At 40.1% G+C, this 18,449-nt stretch overlaps 1 protein-coding gene across 1 annotated transcript; it reads left to right on the forward strand.

Annotated features, from left to right (window-relative positions):
• Positions 1-966: 966 nt before the first annotated feature.
• On the forward strand, positions 967-17,702 carry pou2af1 (POU class 2 homeobox associating factor 1). The gene is made up of 5 exons (XM_084350644.1): positions 967-992; positions 9,895-10,022; positions 14,793-14,832; positions 14,932-15,224; positions 15,441-17,702. The coding sequence occupies exons 1-5, from the start codon at positions 977-979 to the stop codon at positions 15,873-15,875; spliced, it is 912 nt and encodes a 303-aa protein (XP_084206770.1). The 5' UTR covers positions 967-976; the 3' UTR covers positions 15,876-17,702.
• The last annotated feature ends 747 nt before the right edge of the window (positions 17,703-18,449 follow it).

Raw genomic sequence — 18,449 nt, forward strand, 5'->3', positions numbered from 1 at the left:
TAAGTATCTGTAGTTTTAAGATAATACTTTTATAGAAATAGTTTATTTTTAGCCAAATGTTTGCTTTTTACTTCTGGTCATTGCATTAACACTTAAAAAATCATAAAAGTTCATTTGATTATCCTGCTGAACAAAGCTGTTTCGCAGTAGCATAAACTTGTGTTTGTATTTTCTGAAATAATCCAAAATCCAATCCAAAAAAATCAAATCCAGTCAGTGTTGTAAAACGATGCGAGAGCATCATTAACACTTGTTGCAAACAGATAACCAAAAAACATCTGCGTGTTCAATGAATGTTTTCTTCCATAGGTAATTTTAACTTTTGACAGAGCCAGGCTAGCTGTTTCCCCCTGTATCCAGACTTAATGTCTTGACCCCAGCTCTGTACTTAAGCACATTTGCTTTTAGATGAGAAGATCACTATAAATCTCTGTTTCTTCCCAACTTGTTGATATATTTCTTTAAAACTGAAACAGATTGTGATGAATTACTGATTTAAGTACCAAAGTAATTAACGTACCAAATTGCATTCTGTTATTTATGAGTACACTCAATAGAAATGAGGTATTAGTCACAAAGTCTAACATCTAAAACTCTCAGACTAACTGAAATTCTGTGTTTGAGAAGGAGGGCTGAGATGTCTGACACACATTATTTGCATCAATGGTGTTTTAATAGATTTTCCTTTATTTGTCTGTGGTGATACATGTCATTCTTAATGTTCATTCACAATTATTTCTGTGTCATTTTGGCATCACTGGGCCTTTTTGCTGAAACATTTTATCTCTTGTAGTTATGATTCAACTTAAATAGCATCAACACTGAGACTAGACGCATGAGGGAGATTTGTGGTGAGAGAAGCTGGGACATCCCAGGGGGGTTCTGAGCCATCTTCAGGTTGTTATAAAGCCCGTCACTCAACCGGCCACACTGATTTTCTTCAGTTTTACTAAATGATATAATCCAGATAAGCAGTATGCACTGGGAGAAATGTAAGTACAATGCATAATTACTATTTTATTTACATGATGCTATCCTAATTTCAAAATCCTAATTTCATGCACATTGTCCTGTATTACTTATAAATATTTTATGTGCTTGAATTGTTTGAAAGTGTAACTGACAACAAATACTGAAGTGTTCAAATAGTCCACGCTGTCTGCATTGCATTGTCTTGTCGTTTAGAGGAGGTAATCACAATAATATGAACATAATTTGTGTAAATACATTTTTAATATACAGTGATGCAATTCACTACAGTAGCCTCGCAATACATAAAAAACTTTGTGAAGTGTAATTGCTCTTTTTTAGCCATTTCAATTTAGAATAATAATCTGGTTGAATATTATAAATCAGGGGTGTTGTTGGGAGAGACAGTTTGATTTAACTGAACTTGTTTGAATTTTCCAATTGTATGTTTTGGACCAACTGTAATTATTTTTTTCATAATCATATTTTTTTCATAATCATAATTAATATGGCTGTCTGCTAATTAAAAATGTAAAACCCACACTGGTGGATGAAAACTGACTAAGAAATTCAAGTTTTGGAAAACTTTGAACGGAACAAGAGAATAGTATGTAGTAAGCTGTTGTGTCAGATGCTTTTGGAAAGAGGAAGGTGGTCATTTGGAAGTTGGCCGTGTTTTGCTATTGGGCTTCATATCTTGATATGCAAACGGTGGCGGGCTCCTCCGCAGTAAACTACAGCACAGCTGTGGGGCTTCCTCTTTTTTGTTGGTTGAGGTTGTGCATGTGCCACAGTGTTTGTCGTGTGTGTGTGTTCATGTGTGATTGTTTAAACAGAAAGAAATAAAAGACAGCAACATCTCCCGTTCAGTTTTGGTTCAAAGATATGTGTTTTTGGCAGAAGGCCTCCTGCATATCAGGCAAAGTATTTCACAATAAGAGACCTTTAAAATAGATATAAACAAATATTATATCCAATATTTCCAGCACAGTCTTTGTAACACACTTTCTTTGTAATGTGGGTAATAAATTCCAGAGTTGGATGGATCTGTGATAAAAAAAAGTCATCTTTAGTTTTGATACATTTTCTCAGCCCCACGCTCCATCTGGGTTACCTGATGAATGAAATAGAGTTGCTTGTCAGCAGCTACGCAGAAGTCTTTATTTCAAATGAGGACTCATAAACTGATTCAATTTAAAGGCACCACGGCTCCACCCTTGCTGTTGTAAATCACTAACCGTAATAAGCACTCCTCACACTCCTGCAGTCCTTTGCCTGGAAACCTTGTTACTGTTGGCTGTATGACAACTTCTCTTCCCGACCTCCTGCAACACTACAGTTGCTCTCATATCTTTTCAACGGCCATGTCTAAGACGGCATGCCAGCCCCTCTGTACAGTACCTCTACAGTTAGTCAGTATTTGATCACATTAAAAATGTTGCTCTGGATTTTAGATTATGCAGAAAATAACAAGTTAATGATACCTAAATGTTTTGTTCAAGGTTACTAGGTCAGTTCAGCAGCAGATACTTCTGTATGTGTTGTCAGATGGCAGCAGGGTGAACAGACTGGGGCTGGGTGGGTGTTGTCTTTTAGTATCTTTGGGCTCTGTGCAGACATCTCACTTCACTGATGTCACTGATGCTCTGTAGATGGTACCAGTGATGTTCTGGTGGTTTTAATCACCCCCTGTAGAGCCTTCCTGTCCTGGGCCGTGATGAACCATGCCAGTTTGTGATGTTTCCAGTCAGGATGCTTTCTGTTTCTCCTCTGCAAAAGTTGAATGTAGCCTTCCTAAGTTTCTGTAGGAAGTAAAGCCTTTTCTGTGATTTTTTAACCAGGGTGGGGATGTGTTATGACCCTAACCCTAACCCAAGATAGGTTCTCAGTGATGTTGATTCCAAGGGACCTAAAACTGTTCACCTTCTCCACCGTAGCCCCACTGATGTAGACAGGGAGGTGTGTCTTTGCCTCCTTTTTTCTAAAATCAACAATCAGCTCATTGGTTTTGCTGATGTTGAGCAGTGTGATGATGGTGGTGTTGTCCTCATACTTCACAATAGTGTAAGATAATCTTCACAGATGAACGCTGCTTTTATGATATTTTTACGTGCGAAACTTCTTCAAGAAACTGAAACAAGTCCAGTTGACTATGATACAGCACTTAGAATTACCATGACCTGGATGACTGAGAACCTTCATCAACTCATTGACTTTGGCTAACTTATTTTCAGCTTTAAGGACTAATTTCTGCTTCACTTTACTCTACCTACAGTTGTACAAGCATTTTATTAACCACCTACATTTGTGAACCCTGTTCACAACATAGTTTTAGAATTTCTCCAGCTGGTGCTGCATGCTGCTATATCAAAGTAAGCAGTCATGTCAGTTCTTGAGTTTCGGAAAGTTTACACTTTAGCCGAAACAACCCAGCTTGTTGCTGGATGTAGCCTTCCTGTATGAGCACAGACTCTGGCTCCACATGACATCACCAGTGTAAGATGGCACTGCCAGTATCAAGGATATTTTAGCTTCACTTTTGTACAGTGGGAGGAAGTGGAGACTCATTTCATACACTTACTGGTCTGCAATCAATTGTTTTATAAATGTTACAAGTATTCTGAGCAATTAATGTACTACTATTGTGAGAACAGAGAGGGGTAAAGGCATGGCAATAGTAGCTGGAGGCTTAGCAGAGTGTCAGCTGTGTTTCCTACTGTGTTTCTGTTAAGCATCATGGACTTGTCTACACAGGGCACATCGACACAGCGTTTTGTTTGTCTGGAGAGGAACAATTAACCTGTCTGACCAATAGAGGCAAATCAATCAGTTGCAGATAGGAATCTGGATTACTGTCAGGGCTCATACGTGCACATGGCTTGTAAGCAGAGAACTGAACTACTGAACTTTTGACCCTTTATTATTATGCAATTTGTCACTTCAGGATTGATGTGTGTGACATTAGACAAGAGGATCATTTTCATTTCAATGTCGGAGAAGACAGGAACTGCTCAAGTCTCTGCAATTAAAGTCAGAACCCACAACAGTGGCTTGTTGTCAATGCGGCTTTACGTGAGTTATATACAGTAAAAGGCCTTCAGCAGTGTGCAGTTTCTTTATCCTTTAAGAAACTCAGGTGACATGTTTATGTTGGAATCAAGATACTCTGAATAAGACTGAGGGCAAAATATTTGTATGTCAGAACTAGTATTAACCAAGTAATCTACAAAGAACTGACCTTGCAATTTAAACTAGTGAGATACTGGAATAACATTTGGGTGGATTGCAAAAAAAAAAAATGCTACAGATTTTTACTTAATTTGATGACCCTCCAGTACTTATTAATAGATTTATGGCCAGAAAGACCCCAGAAGACTGCAGCTGTTTCACTCGATCTCAGCAAAGATGTGATAAGTTCATTTACAGCAGAAGAAAACAAAACTGAAAGTAGAACATGTAATTGTACATTTGGGGCTTTAGAAACCTTGATCATAGTTAATTTGTTAGTTTATTGAGAAGTAAAGTCCTGTTCGCTCCATCCTGTGGAAAAAAAGCGTACAATAGACAGTGGCAAGAAACAATTACGTTTTTGATCCCGTTTGTATTGTTCCATGAATCACAGTGAAAGTCAAAGTTTATCACTTTCTATTTCATTAATGTTTTATGCAGCGTCCCAGCTTTTTTTTTTTTTCTTTTTCTTTCTTCAGAATCAGGGTTGTATAACGTAGAATTTTTTATTGAAATTGGACATATATGCCTGATTCCTTGAGAAATTTTCTGGACATTTCCCCAAAAGTGTTCCCCTTTGTCTCTCTCCATTCAATAACAGACATAATGTTTCTGAAATAAGGTCCCATGGTGGTCTGCCAGAAGAGGAGGGGTTTGCCTCTCTATCGACTTAAAGCAACACTAGTTAGTTTGGACTCATTACTACCCCCAGCTGGTTGAGAAGCGCAATTATCTGTTACTAGTGTCGTAAATACTGTTGGTGTACGAGCATCCCTGGGGAAAATGAATACACGTGAATTTGTTGATGAAGCCGGCGAATCATGAAATTGTCTGAAAAAACCTCACTGGAGTGCCAACAACAAGCTAGATTCAGAGATAGCAGTTGGTAGTTTGGTAGCATATAGGCTGCACAGCACAATAGCATGCTAGAATTATTCTCATACCGAGTTGGTTATAGTGATTGCACCGACTAAGTTACTTCCAAAACACGACGCTTGGGCGTGAATGTGTTTAGTAAAGTCTGAAAATATAACTATGTTTTCGGGAGTTACTAAATACAATCGCAAGTTGTGACGTTGTGTTCGGCGTGATAACTACAACCAACTCGGTATGACAACAGTAAGTAGCATACTAACGTTACCTCCCGACCACACTGTTCAACAATTACGTTGATTATCTGCATGAACTAAGGAATCCGCAACTTTTCAAGACAAGACGTTCATAGTGTTTTAATAAGTTACTCATTGTTTACAGTCACTACATGAAAACGAGCAAGCTATCAAAACGGACAGCATTAGCTTATCTCCCGGCTTTATTACGGTTATAAACTGTGGACAAATAGTGCTCCAATGAACACCACATAACAACAAATCAACTCAAAGTAAAAGTCGGTAAGATAATAAATATGTATATATGTAGGGGAGACCGGGGATGGTTGTAACAAAGGGATAGTTGTAACACTCTCAGTTTGACCAATCAGAAACGAGCTGTGGTGATGTCATCAATACAGTCCATGCCCACTTACAAATTGAGCTCACTGGTGAAGCCTCATGCCTCTGAGTTGAAAACTGTCTGTTCTGGAGCCAAAAAACGATTTTTCAGGTAAGGAAGTAAAAATGTCCATCACAAATATTTTTTGCATAGTGTCCATTGTGTTGTAGATACAGTTGTTTCACTTACATAAGATCAAGTAGTAGTTTCTCTAGTTTAATTTGATGTGTTGCATTAGTGCTAGGTTTGAAGCTAAATGCTAAAAATGGTTAGCTTTTTAATGGCTGCCTGGCATGGGGAGGGTTGTAACAACCTTCCCCTTATGTTGTATTTTCTAAGTATTTAGTGCAGCTTTGCACCACACTGTTCAAAAGTGGTTTGTTCCACAGATCTCCAAGTGTTCAAATACTTTTTCACATTAACCTGTTTCAGGCTACAAAACACACACACAACACACACCAGTTTATACTTTATTATTCTTTATTTTCTTTATTTTATGTTATATATATATTTATTTATTTTATTGTATTTATTTTTATTGTGTTTAACTTATACTTTTTACTTATTTTTTTATCATTATTTTTGTATTCTGACAAGTTTATGGTTCCTTCTTTATTATTCATTAAAGTGCTTGCATACATTTTAAGTGTGGACCTTTTTTAAGCATAATAATTTAATTGTTACATCCATCCTCAAGTAGTGTTACAATTCACCCCGGTACTGGGGTAGGTTGTAACAACATACCTCTTTGTATTTGACATGAATTTACATAATCTGTGATGGTGTAGTAGAAGTCCAAGTGTATGTCATTTACAGCAGACAAATATGGGTACCACATGTCAAAATTTGAGATCTCTAGCACAAACAACCACTGAGTTACACTTGCTCAAACAAAAAGTGTTACTATCATCCCTGGTCTCCCCTAATATATGACTTACAAATCTAGTAGCATAAAGGCTAGGTCGCCATCAGTCTTGAAACCCATTTCTTCTCTCAGCTCGCTCCACATAGTGTAAGCTGGTCCAATATTTATCCGTGTCCGGCTCGTGTTCTATCACTTTCTCTTTTTCTTTTCTTTGCCTCCTCAGACAATACCTTCTTGGCTTATTTAGCTGGCTCGGCCATGGCGTTGGTTTACGAAAAGTCCAAGTAGCTGCTGGCTAAATCCACCGACAAATATGCCGTAAAGCAGGTCGCACTAGACTCCTTTACATCAGATAGGTTCCCGCTCTGGGAAGTTACGCAGTGCGGTTGCTGCCGGCGCGACTCCCCTCAGGCTACACAGATGTCACCATTCATCCTATTAACCGTTATTCTACCACTTAACTGAGTTTAGAAACATTATTTTAAGGCTGAAAAACTACCTAGTGTTGCTTTAAATATCACAATATAAACATATATTATAGCTTAGATGAGCAAATAAAGACAAACATTTTTTTCCAAATACAGTGTATTTCATTAATAAAAACTAGAACCATGGTCTGTAGTTCCAAAATATTATGGTAAGTATGCAACGTTCTTCTGTCTGAGCCAATAAATAATAAATCAAGATTAATTAAAATAGTCCTTGTGCCACGTAAACACAGGTGTTGTTTAGGTGTCTACTCACTTCCCCTTGTTCAATTCAATGTACAATGGGCGAAACTCTTGGCCAATTTCAACACTTGTAATCAAACGTGATGCATGTGTAACGTGTACATGTCTCCCCTTAAAAAGTGAAGGAGGAGGAAGGTGGAAGCCAGAATGAAGACGAGGCTCGGTGCAGAATAATTTTATTAGTGCCTGAGGTGTCATTTCACTCCCTCTTTCAGCCTTTTTTTCAGATGTCTACACAGGTTTTCCTTATGACTGAGTCACTGAGGCAGGGACCAGAGAAATTCTGTCCATTGTATACAGACTCCTGCACTCGGGCATCAGATGGTTAGACATGGGATTTAATTTATGTACGAGGAATATACAATATAATATGATAACAAACTTTATTTATACAGCACTTTTCTAAACAAGGTTACAAAGTGCTTTGAAGAAAAGAAAGAAAAAACAACACAAATGAAGAGCAGCAGAAACAGAACTCAATAAAAGAATGTTGTGAGATATAGGAAGAGTAAAACAATCAAACCCAGAAGTTATTGAAGGATTCATTCTTCCTATAAAAGACTAATGATAAACCCTGCAGCCTTAGACAGCATGGTTTCACAAAGACTTCCCTGGAAAAATAACAATGATCAACTCGACCTGCAGCCTTTGTGTACGTAGATCAGCCTCCACCTGCAGACAGGTGTCAGTCTGCACGCTGCTGCGCTGCTGTGGGGGAGAAATGCCATTACCCTCAATGCCTCTGTTGCCGCAGGCTGTACTGGCTGATGGCATTTTCTGCAACTTCATGTGTACAGTACTGTTACTTTGAGTTTCTTCAGCAGAGGCCCTGTCTGTTAGCTCAGATTTCACCTCATGCCTCGACTTGCAGGAAGTCGTCGGCTGTAAAAATATGGATGCATTGGGAGACCTTTCAGCTTGAAGTGCCTGTCAGTGTGGCTCCAGACGACGCTGACATCCCATGTTCATCAGTGAGATATTCAATAAAAAAAAAAGTTTTCTTAAATGTCTTTGAAATTACCACAGAAATATTTAATAATTATAATACTATTTTCAGCAAGCAGTTGATAGATACCTGTTGGTTTATTTAATACATTTCCAGATAACCTCCAACTGATTTCTGACTCATTCCTGTCTAACATCTGCACGTCAGTAAACTGAGGTATCATTCTCACCAGTTACATTCTCACCAAATCAACAATCTGACTCCTCTTTTCACTGTCAAACTCTTTCACTTGATTCCTGATTATGAAATTATATTTGTCGGTAATTAGCATTTTTTTTAGGCTAACTATAAAGAAAATGGAACTTCAGGAAAGTTGGACCAACCCGCTGATGTGACAGAAATTGGTGAGAATGTAAAATGTGCTTCAATTTATTGACCGGCAGAAGTTGAGGGGAAGTTAGACAGAGACTAGTTGGAAATTAAAATGGCATGACGTCTGCTTACAACATTCACACCATCAATACATGTCTTAAAGGAAGAAGCAGCTATTTATTCACTGCTTATTTGAAAAATGCACAATTATAATTATATCATGTTGTGGTAATTTGGGGGTAACTTCAGAGAAATTACTTTTTTTTTTCCATTTTAGAATTTTCGCTCATATCTATAATGCATTACTTATATACATAAAAAATTATAACACATGCAGAGTTGCTACAAGGAAAAAATAAGCAATAAAATATTATGATGCTTTTCAAGAAAAGTCATGATTAGGCAGTAAAATGCACGACCATAAAGTCTACCAAGGATGCTTATGCCTTGAATAGAGACTAGTGATGCAAACGTATATCAAATATCAAATTTATGCATTAAACATTAAAAAAATTCAATAACATCTAGGTTAAGAACACTCCAAGTGTTGTAGACATCATTTTATATCTTATATAATTACTTTCTCACCCCTAAAATATTTTCACCCGTGTCTGTTTGTTCTTGTTGTTGGTTGGCTTGTCAGCCACATTACACAAAAACTACCAAACAGATTTTCACCAAACTTGTATGAAGGATGAGTCTCGGCACAGAACAGACCACATTAACTTTTGGAGACGAGGAGAATAAAGGGACAGATCCAGAAATGTTTTGTCACTGCCTTTAACATCATGAGATAGGGTAGAATTTTCAACATTTTTATTCATTTCTCAGGGGATAATGCATGGATCTGGATAAAAAAACAGTGTGTTTAGGTGGCTGGTAGCTATGAGTGAGGTCAATTTGATACACAGCAAAAGAGCGGTGCAGCATTCTCCTAAACAACTGAAGCAGCTGGGGTTTTAAAATGTGGTGGACAGATAATTAGTACATTTATTGAGATATAAAGTAACTGTATATTAACTCATTATGATGAAACATACAGTCACATACTTACTGTGCTGCAATGTGAGACATGTGTATACTCTGAATATCTGACTCTTCTCATGTCAAATCTTATAATACTATTACACCGATAAACACAATGAGTTAAACTCTTCTCAGTGTCAGTACTGACAGTCGGAGCACATGCACCTTAGTGACCACCGATCCACCATCCATGACCACTGGAGACAGCTGAAGGGAAATCAAGTCACGTGTGTCTGTCTCTCTCTGTCTGCTTCTGGCCTCTCTAGCGCCACCATCAGCACTAACCAGACCCAAACCATACCAGGGTGTTCGTGTCAGAGACCCAGTCAAAGAGCTGCTGAGGAGGAAGAGAAATCTGGAGCTGCACAGCGCCAAGACAGCGCCCCCTACTGTGGTGAGGACACCATGATATGTGACATTAACATGCATGTTGGATGGTTAAAACATTTTGTTTTGCAGAATTGTGGCATGTCAAGTGAGGTGTAAAACATAACATATTTAAATTATTCTGATGAATGCATTTACATTCTGACACATTTTCTACACAACAGAACAAAGTTTTCCCTCAGGTTTGGGCAGTGTACATTGGCTCTCCACCCTTTCCAAAGAAAATCACTCTCCAAAGTGCAAACACTGCAACCACATTCTTCCCTGTGCCTTCATCACAGCACCATTAGTCATTAAACAAATAAGAAGCAGAGGAATTACTGTTACAGTATGGAGCAATGATTGCTCAGGATTATGTGCTGTCAGGCTAATAAAACATTTCAAACATGCACTTTGTGAAATTTTTCAGATACTGAAAATATAGTGAAAATGTAGAGTCTGTGCAAGAATATGAAAAGGAGCAAAGGAGCAGAGTTACTTTTAAATCCTTGAATAGTTTCCACAGCAACATGTGAACAGTTTTGCCAGTTTTCTCTTAAATGCACAGCTGAATAACACCTAAATAACATGCTGCATTTGTGAGAGCATTTTGACACCATTTTTCAGGAGGGCCAACATTCTACACTCATCAGAGCAGCCATGTTGATGACTAGAGTAAATGATCCCTATGCTTTAGGACACAGATCAAAACAGGCGCATGTGGCTGAACCTGCAGATGCTCTCTGTAATGTTTCTAAAAGTGAAGCTGAAACAGGATGGATCAACATTGTTCTCGGGGGGGGTAGCAATTTTTCCAACCTAATAATTCAACAAATTATAGATGGCATATTCAAGAGCTGTGGAGCCATCGGGATGCGAGCAGTATCCCAGGGCGAAGGGGGGATTTTGTCCTTATATAATCCAGGTGTTTTTCCATGACAGTTACAGCCATTCCCTGCATGGCTCCAGGGCTGGGCACATAGCCCTATGCAAAATAAGCTGCAGCCTTGCCAAATAGCCCTCCCTCTTGCTATTTATCACACACACACACACACACACACACACACACACACACACACACACACACACACACACCCACACACACACACACACACACACACACACACACACACACACACACACACTCATTAACTTTGATAAGAGAGAAAAACATGAAGCATCATGTGATAATGAGTGTACCAGTTATTTTCTGATAGGTTGCACAATGGAATTTATAAGATGTTACTACAAAAAATGCTTTTAAAACTCAGATTGGATATCATTCAAGGCTTCTTTGACCTCAGCGTACTCCATTTTCTAGGAGCCGATTTCACTTCTCTTGTGTACTTTTCACCCCTGATGGTCGTCAGGGTGCGTCGCCATGTTGCACAGCCATGTTTCTACAGTAACCCAGAACAGACAAACCTGGTACTAGGGAGGGCCTTTTGCATTTTTAAATGTAGTGTGTGGCTGCCAGAATTGCACCGGTTGAAGACGAAGAAGTGCCGTTTCCTGCCAAACTATTTGTATTGTGAGAAGTTTGAAACCAAGTTTGAAACCACAATCTGATAAGGGGTGGGTGATCATACTTATTTTGTACAAGAAAATCACAGAAGCGTGAAGAAGTGAAAACTCTTAGATGCTAAACGACATCGGGACAAGCGACAGCATAAAACAAGAATAGACACTGGAGTTGCATTTCCAAGATGGAAATCTCTGATGACAGAGAAATGTTTGCAGACTGACTCTCTAAGTGTCCTGCTTTCTGCTGGACAGCTCAGAGTAACGTTAAAGATTACAACCGTGGCTGAAGTGCTGCCGGTTATCTCCAAGTGAGGAAAGTGTTCAGTTTGTATAATCTGGCTGGATGTTAAAATATTAAAGTGATGAACTGATGAATCTACTTAGTTGTGTGGCATGTTTGAACAAAGGTTACATCCTGTCATCATCAAAGCTGAACAGCTCTGTATGCCCGACTTGTTACATGATGTGACCTGTAACACGTTTCTTTAACACGCTCAGTATCATCAGTCAGTCACTCTGTGTGAAGGCACCTACCTGCTGCAGTCAGGCTGTCTGTTGTCAGCCACTCCTGGAGTGTCTGCCAGGCTTTACACCAGGTTCACTGTGATACATATGGAAGCCTGTTATTAAAGAAAAGGATCAGGTGAAAACTAAGCTTGATGAATAGATAATCCCAGGGTTAGTCATCTGTGTGTACACATGCATGAGTGTGTCTTAGGTGAGCTTCAGTACTGAAACATATAGCTCCTCACCCCTGATTAAAACTGACTGTAGTATATATTTCCCCCTGCTGTTAATGGTACACAACCTACATAATGCGCAGTGTTTATTAGCAGTACATTAGTTTCACTGAAAAGAAACGCTGTCTTGTATCATGTTAAATGTTAGCACACCGTAGCCTCTCAGAGAGCTGGTGGTAACGTTGCATTAGGTTTATTCCTTGTCTGTCACAGTGAGACAACACATGGAGTGATAACTAACTAAGATATTTAGGGCTGGGAGTGAGCCAAAGGCAGTCAAAGTAATCAAAGTCTATCTTCAGAAAATGAGTTTGTTGTTCATGAGGGCCACCGTAGCTTCTGGAGCTTCTCCAACGGAGATTAGGTTTAGGAAAATATAATCGATTGGGTTAAATAACTGTTACTTATGTTACGTTACGAATGTACCTACATTACATATGTAACTGCAGCTGACAAAACTTCCCTATGTAAGTTAAAACAACACAAGTGACTCTCGCGGGTGAACTGTCCCTTTACTGTCTGACAGTTTCCCTCTTAGAATCAGAAGGAAGACTTCAGTTTGTTGATCTACTGAGCCTGATGTGAAGGCAGCAGGATCATTGTTCAAACAGAGAGCTTTGGTTTGAGATATTTGTATTTGACACAGAGCCATGAGGAAGTGCACTCAGTTAATCAACACACCCAGGACTCAGCACCAACTTTAAAACAATTGGTATGATGTTTATTGATGTTATCAAAACTGGATCTAGCCCCAGCCTCCGGCTGGGTACAGCAAGGAACGGCTCCTGAACTAGTGTACAGCTGCAACCATTTCTGTCCCAGAGTTCTTTCACTCTCCATACTTACTTATATTTCAAGTCCTAACACCCTCAGCTCTTAAAAAAAGATAATGTCTCGGTGAAATGATGGAGCGCAGTAACTCTCCACCTGCTGTCAAAGCTGTAACACTAACCAGCTCCTCAGAGCCTCAGGTATCTGACAGCACATGCCCTGCTGGCTGACTGCAGGCAGTGGGATGCAGTCTTTCACTGCTGTTCATGTCACGCAACACTGACACCAGCTGTCAGTAATGTCCCTGCTGCCTCCCTCATTCCCTCTTACTCTCTTCTCATTACAGAGTCTCTACTGTATTACACACTCACCGTTATAAGAGCCACAGAGCAAACACACGTCTTCACATGTGCATACAGATGTAGAAGCATGTGGTGCTGTGCACTGAACATTGGTGAAATGTGTACTTTACTTGCGTATTTTCCATTTTATGCTACTTTCTGCTTCTACTCCACTACATTTCAGATGGAAATATTGCATTAGGTACTTACTGTATCACTCTGCAGATTAAGAGTTGTACAAACTGCAGAGATCACAGTAGTATAGAAATCTAAAATTGGCTCTACATTGATAAACTACAACACGCTCTCATATGCATTAGTTGGTGACAAAGCCTGAATAATGGAAGGGGCTATTCTACATAATGAGTTCCTTTTGATACGTTAACTACGTTTTGCTAATATGTACATTTACATAAGTAAAAGTGTGAATATCCCGAACTGATTTGAAAAGAATGTATCACGTCCCCTCAGTTGAGCAGTAGAATGCTGCAACACTGTTTGGCTGTGAAGCTCCAGAGAGATTTGTGAACTACAACACTTCATTTCTTGGGTGAACTGTTCCTTTTTAAGAATGGACTCCACCTCGCAGGAAGCACTGAAGAAACAAGAGAAACAACTAAATGAGCATTGTGTTAAGATGGCCTTGTGAACCTGTCCTTTAAGAGGCTTTGAGAGTTTAATCTTGAACTTGATATAACTTTTATACACTGTTTTCTTTAAATGTAATAATAGTCGTTCTTATCTACTTCCATGGGTGCAGCCGGACTCCACCCTCTGTCTTTGAACAACTCCTGCTGCTGTAAGACAAGTGTGTCCATTGTGCCTTCTGGGAACATGATATCCACTTACGCAATCTGATCAATTATTAACTTGCAGCTTTGAGGGTCCGGCAAATTGTGGTTTGTGGGAGACACTTGTGTGTTGATCTAACATCAAATTTTGTGGATCACAGATGTGTAATTAAGGAGATCCATTTCCACTGAAACATAAATGTAGGCTGTCACGAATAGCAATCAATTCATGAGTCAGACCATTTAAACCAGCTCTGCCCCAAGACAAAGAAGACAGCATAACAAACAACTGACTTTTAAAGACCGATCAAGTTTTCTTGTATTTGAATTTTGTGTAATTCTTTTTTTCAGATTTAAAAAACCTTACAATATCCTGATTCAGTCACACACAAATCAATTTGAAAAGGCTGATTGGGCACAAGACCTGTTCAAGACCATACCTGTATGTTAAAACACTGACTAGTACACACACACACACACACGCTCAGCTGCTGCTCACACCTGGACTTGATCAGTACAAGTGTAAATACCACATATTTATATATCAACATTACTGCAGCATATGGTTCCACTGCAAATTACTGACATGCTCAACTCACTTTTTTGATTGTTGCTTTGTGTTTTGTTTCAGGATGTGGTCGCACATAACAACCAGTCATCATACGCACAAGGTACTTGTTCATTCCTGACATATGACAGTTACCAGACATGTTTCCCAGATTGATTCCTGTAAGTAAGCATGTGTCTCTGCCTGTCTCTGTGAAATTAAGGCATCTTCGGCTCTGATGTCGCCGGTGGCTCCCCACCCGAGTCGTCGACTGCAGTCAGTGATGGAGGGCTGCAGTGTGTGGGATGGAAAGCTGCAGCCCCTGCAACCAGCGCTGGCCTGCAGCATGCTGTGACACCCTGGTCTTCATGTGACTACAACCAGCAGGACCGTCCAGCTCAGACTCTGGCCTACTCAGCCACCCCCACCCTCACTGCTGATGTGTACATGCAGACTCTGTGTCCCAGCTACACCATGCTGACCTACACGCATGCACCGCTGCTCACAAACTTTGGGGTGAGTAGACTTTTACCAGACCAGGCTTGTCCTGAAAAGTCTTGTTGAGAGTGTATGTCCAGGGAAAATCATTTTAGAGAAAAGCTCCTTCTTCCTCACCACATCAGCCATAGTTTCCCTGCTGGACCTATAACTGAACTCCTGATAAGTTTGTTGCTTGCATTGTGTAGGCAGAAACCATGTCAACAACATATTTCATATTTGTTGTTATTTCAGACCATACCTGTGGCCCCCACACCAGCCTCCATCCCTCAGATGGAGCTCCCAGACTCAGGGCTGACCTACCTCCCCTGGGCCCAGCCCCTCACCACCATATCTACCATGCCAAGCCCAGGGGTCCAGTTTGCCCCCGGCTCTGCAGCCCTGCCCGGGTCACCTCTGGTCCACATGCCATTGTCCATGTCTTTGACCACCATGATTCCTCAGCTGGAGGCCCAGGGAGTAGATCCTCAGCCACAGATACTGGACCTCCCGGAGCGTTCAGACCACCAGCTGGACCCTGGACCACAAGGCCAGGCTCTGGATGAAGATCCAGGGGTAGAGGAGGAATCGCCGAGCCTCCTTGATAAACTTCTGGAGGCTCAAAAGGATGATGGCAGCGAGCAGGACAAAGACTCATACAGCAGCTCACTCTTCATTTCAAATGTCTGAAAATATGTGTGTGTGTGTTCTCTCTGTAAAGAGCAGTATGTTTGTTTTTCACAAATAATTTGAGTTCATTACAATTTAGGTCTTCATTTTGCAGCTGTGGCCATAATTTCTATAGATTGTGATAGCGCTGAACTCGCCAAAGTAATCGCTGAGATCAAAGCAGGAATAATAACCAGGTAAACTGGATAACCTCCTGTGAATCCCATGCAGTCAGGGGCCTCAAGGGCCCTCGGGTCGTCTCTTTGACAATGACTTTGTGACAGCACAAGCACAAGGAAAACTGGATTTTAAAGCTGGGATTTAGGGTCGGGAAATCTTCACATCCTGATAGCTATCAGTTACACAGGTCTGGTGCCTGTGGCTGTCGCAGGCCTCTAATAAGGCCGTTGGCTCATTTCATTATATTGGATGAAATGACTGGACAGCCTACCTGCTTGTCTGCCTAGTACCTGCCTACCTGCATGCACTCTGCCTGCACACTAGACTTGACCAGAGACGTTTCTCTTTGGCTCAGCTTGGAAAAATTGCTAAAGCTAAGCAGGCTAGTCGCAAAGGAATAAAAGACAATGTGCAGCCAAAACTTCCCGAAGCTAACATTCTAGCTTGACGGCGGTGAGTACAAAGAACAGACATGTTATAATGTCAAAATGATAATGTTAGGTGTCCTTCTACATGAATGAGACATGAGGGAGTTGGGTACAGTTAATGATGGCAACAATGCTCTGTGCTCACAGGGTTACTGGGTTACTGCTGTTGTCCAGCAGTAACCCAGTTAGCACAAAACACACAGCCCCTGAGCCAAAGAACAGAGCCGCTGTGGCAACAACAGCTTCATTTAGCGGCTAACCCAGTAATGTTAGCGCAGAGCACACAGCCACAGCAGAGAGCAGTAACTGTGGCAGAGCCTTTTTGGACTAAGGTACGTTTGTGATGGCTTTTTTGTGCATTAAACAGAGCTGTTTATTTATCACACAAAAAAAGCTAAAAGGGCTCATTGAACGTAGCAAACTAACTAACACACCTCAGTATTGACCAGCAAGAGCTACAGGGCAGATGGAGTCGGTGTAGTGAGAGCGTGTTCATGTGTTTTAGAGGAGTGGCTCTGAGTCCAGGATGGAGGGATGTTTTACTTGGATATTACAAAACTGAGCTTTCTCTCGCTGGTTTCTACAATATTATCAACCCCAGCTTTAAGACCTGATCCTGTGTGGGGACCCTATCACAGAAATCTGTCCCCCCCCAAAAAAGCAAAAAAACAACAACAAATGATGTAAGGATAGTTGTTTACTGTATATTAATGTACAGTCAACAATTATAATCTTTCCTATGAACGCATATTTGATATTATTATACCTCTATTGTACTATATTGTGTTATTATCTGTACATTAGCCGTTACTTATTGAGGAGTTAGTTGTTATAAAATACATCAATAAACACATACATCTGTTATAAACCGTTAATTAATACGTTTGTCCACCAAATGCTAAATACATGAGGTTAAAAGCTGCCATGTTTGTGGATCTTGACAGCTCATTTAGTCAGTGCATTGTTATTATAATAGATAAGAAGTGATGGCCAAAACTAGTAAAATAAGACCAAAGTTGCCACAATCCATTAACTTAAATTTTCTTAATTACACATTTTTTTCACACTTTTCCTGCGATGACAGCCAGAATACTTTCTCCTATTAAATGTTTTTTTTTAAATATGCCTGGGATGCAGCGAAAGGAAATCTGTTTTTATTTTTGCAGAATGTAGTTTTAGTATTATTTCATGCTAATGTATGTAATGTCATTCTGCTGCTCTAACTAACGGGTCTGCTGGATGTTTTAAGGCTGTTATTAAATGTGTAAAATACGATGATTTTCATGACCCATATTTGATTCATGTCAGAAGTAAATTCCTTTTTGCAGCAAAAACTTTCATTTAACACCAGGAAAGGATGCTGTTGTTGTTGTTGTTGTTGTTGTTGTCTGAGGCAGCTCTGTCAGAGTTTTCTGAGGCGCAGTTACCATGAAGTGCTGTCCATCTTCTCGTAGCCTTCAGGTGTTTACCTTAGTTATATAACCTGTCAATAACACTGTCAGTTAACAAAAGCCTGGAGGATGATGATGAAGGTTCTCAGTCATTCAGGTCATTGTTATTCTAAGTGCTGTATGGTAGGTAACTGGACTTGTTTCAGTTTATTGAAGACGTCTCACCTCTCATCCAAGAGGCTTCTTCAGTTCTCACTAACTGGAGGAGTTGCAGGCTTTTAAACTCTGTGTGGGAGTGTCCTTACAGAGTCGTTATGGACACTCGTGAGCTCTGAGTTTCAGAGTCGTTAGGGCCACTTGTGGGTCGCTGACCCAACCGGCCTTCATGTGGGTTGCTAGGACTAGGTGAGCCCAGGTGTGAATGGTTGTTAAGCTGTCTGGGGAGAGAACTCAGTACTGCATTGTAGGTGGGTGATAAGTAATGTCTTAGGCCATCTCCTCTGTTCAAAGACGGTTGTTCCAGATTGACATAGATGGATTCTCCTCAAACTGTAAAAGCCTGGAGGATAATTGTGTGTCCTGTACTGCTGTTTTTC

The sequence above is a fragment of the Pagrus pagrus genome (genome assembly GCF_965226575.1).
Source record: "Pagrus pagrus genome assembly, chromosome: 4".
NCBI classification, from domain to species: Eukaryota; Metazoa; Chordata; class Actinopteri; order Spariformes; family Sparidae; genus Pagrus; species Pagrus pagrus.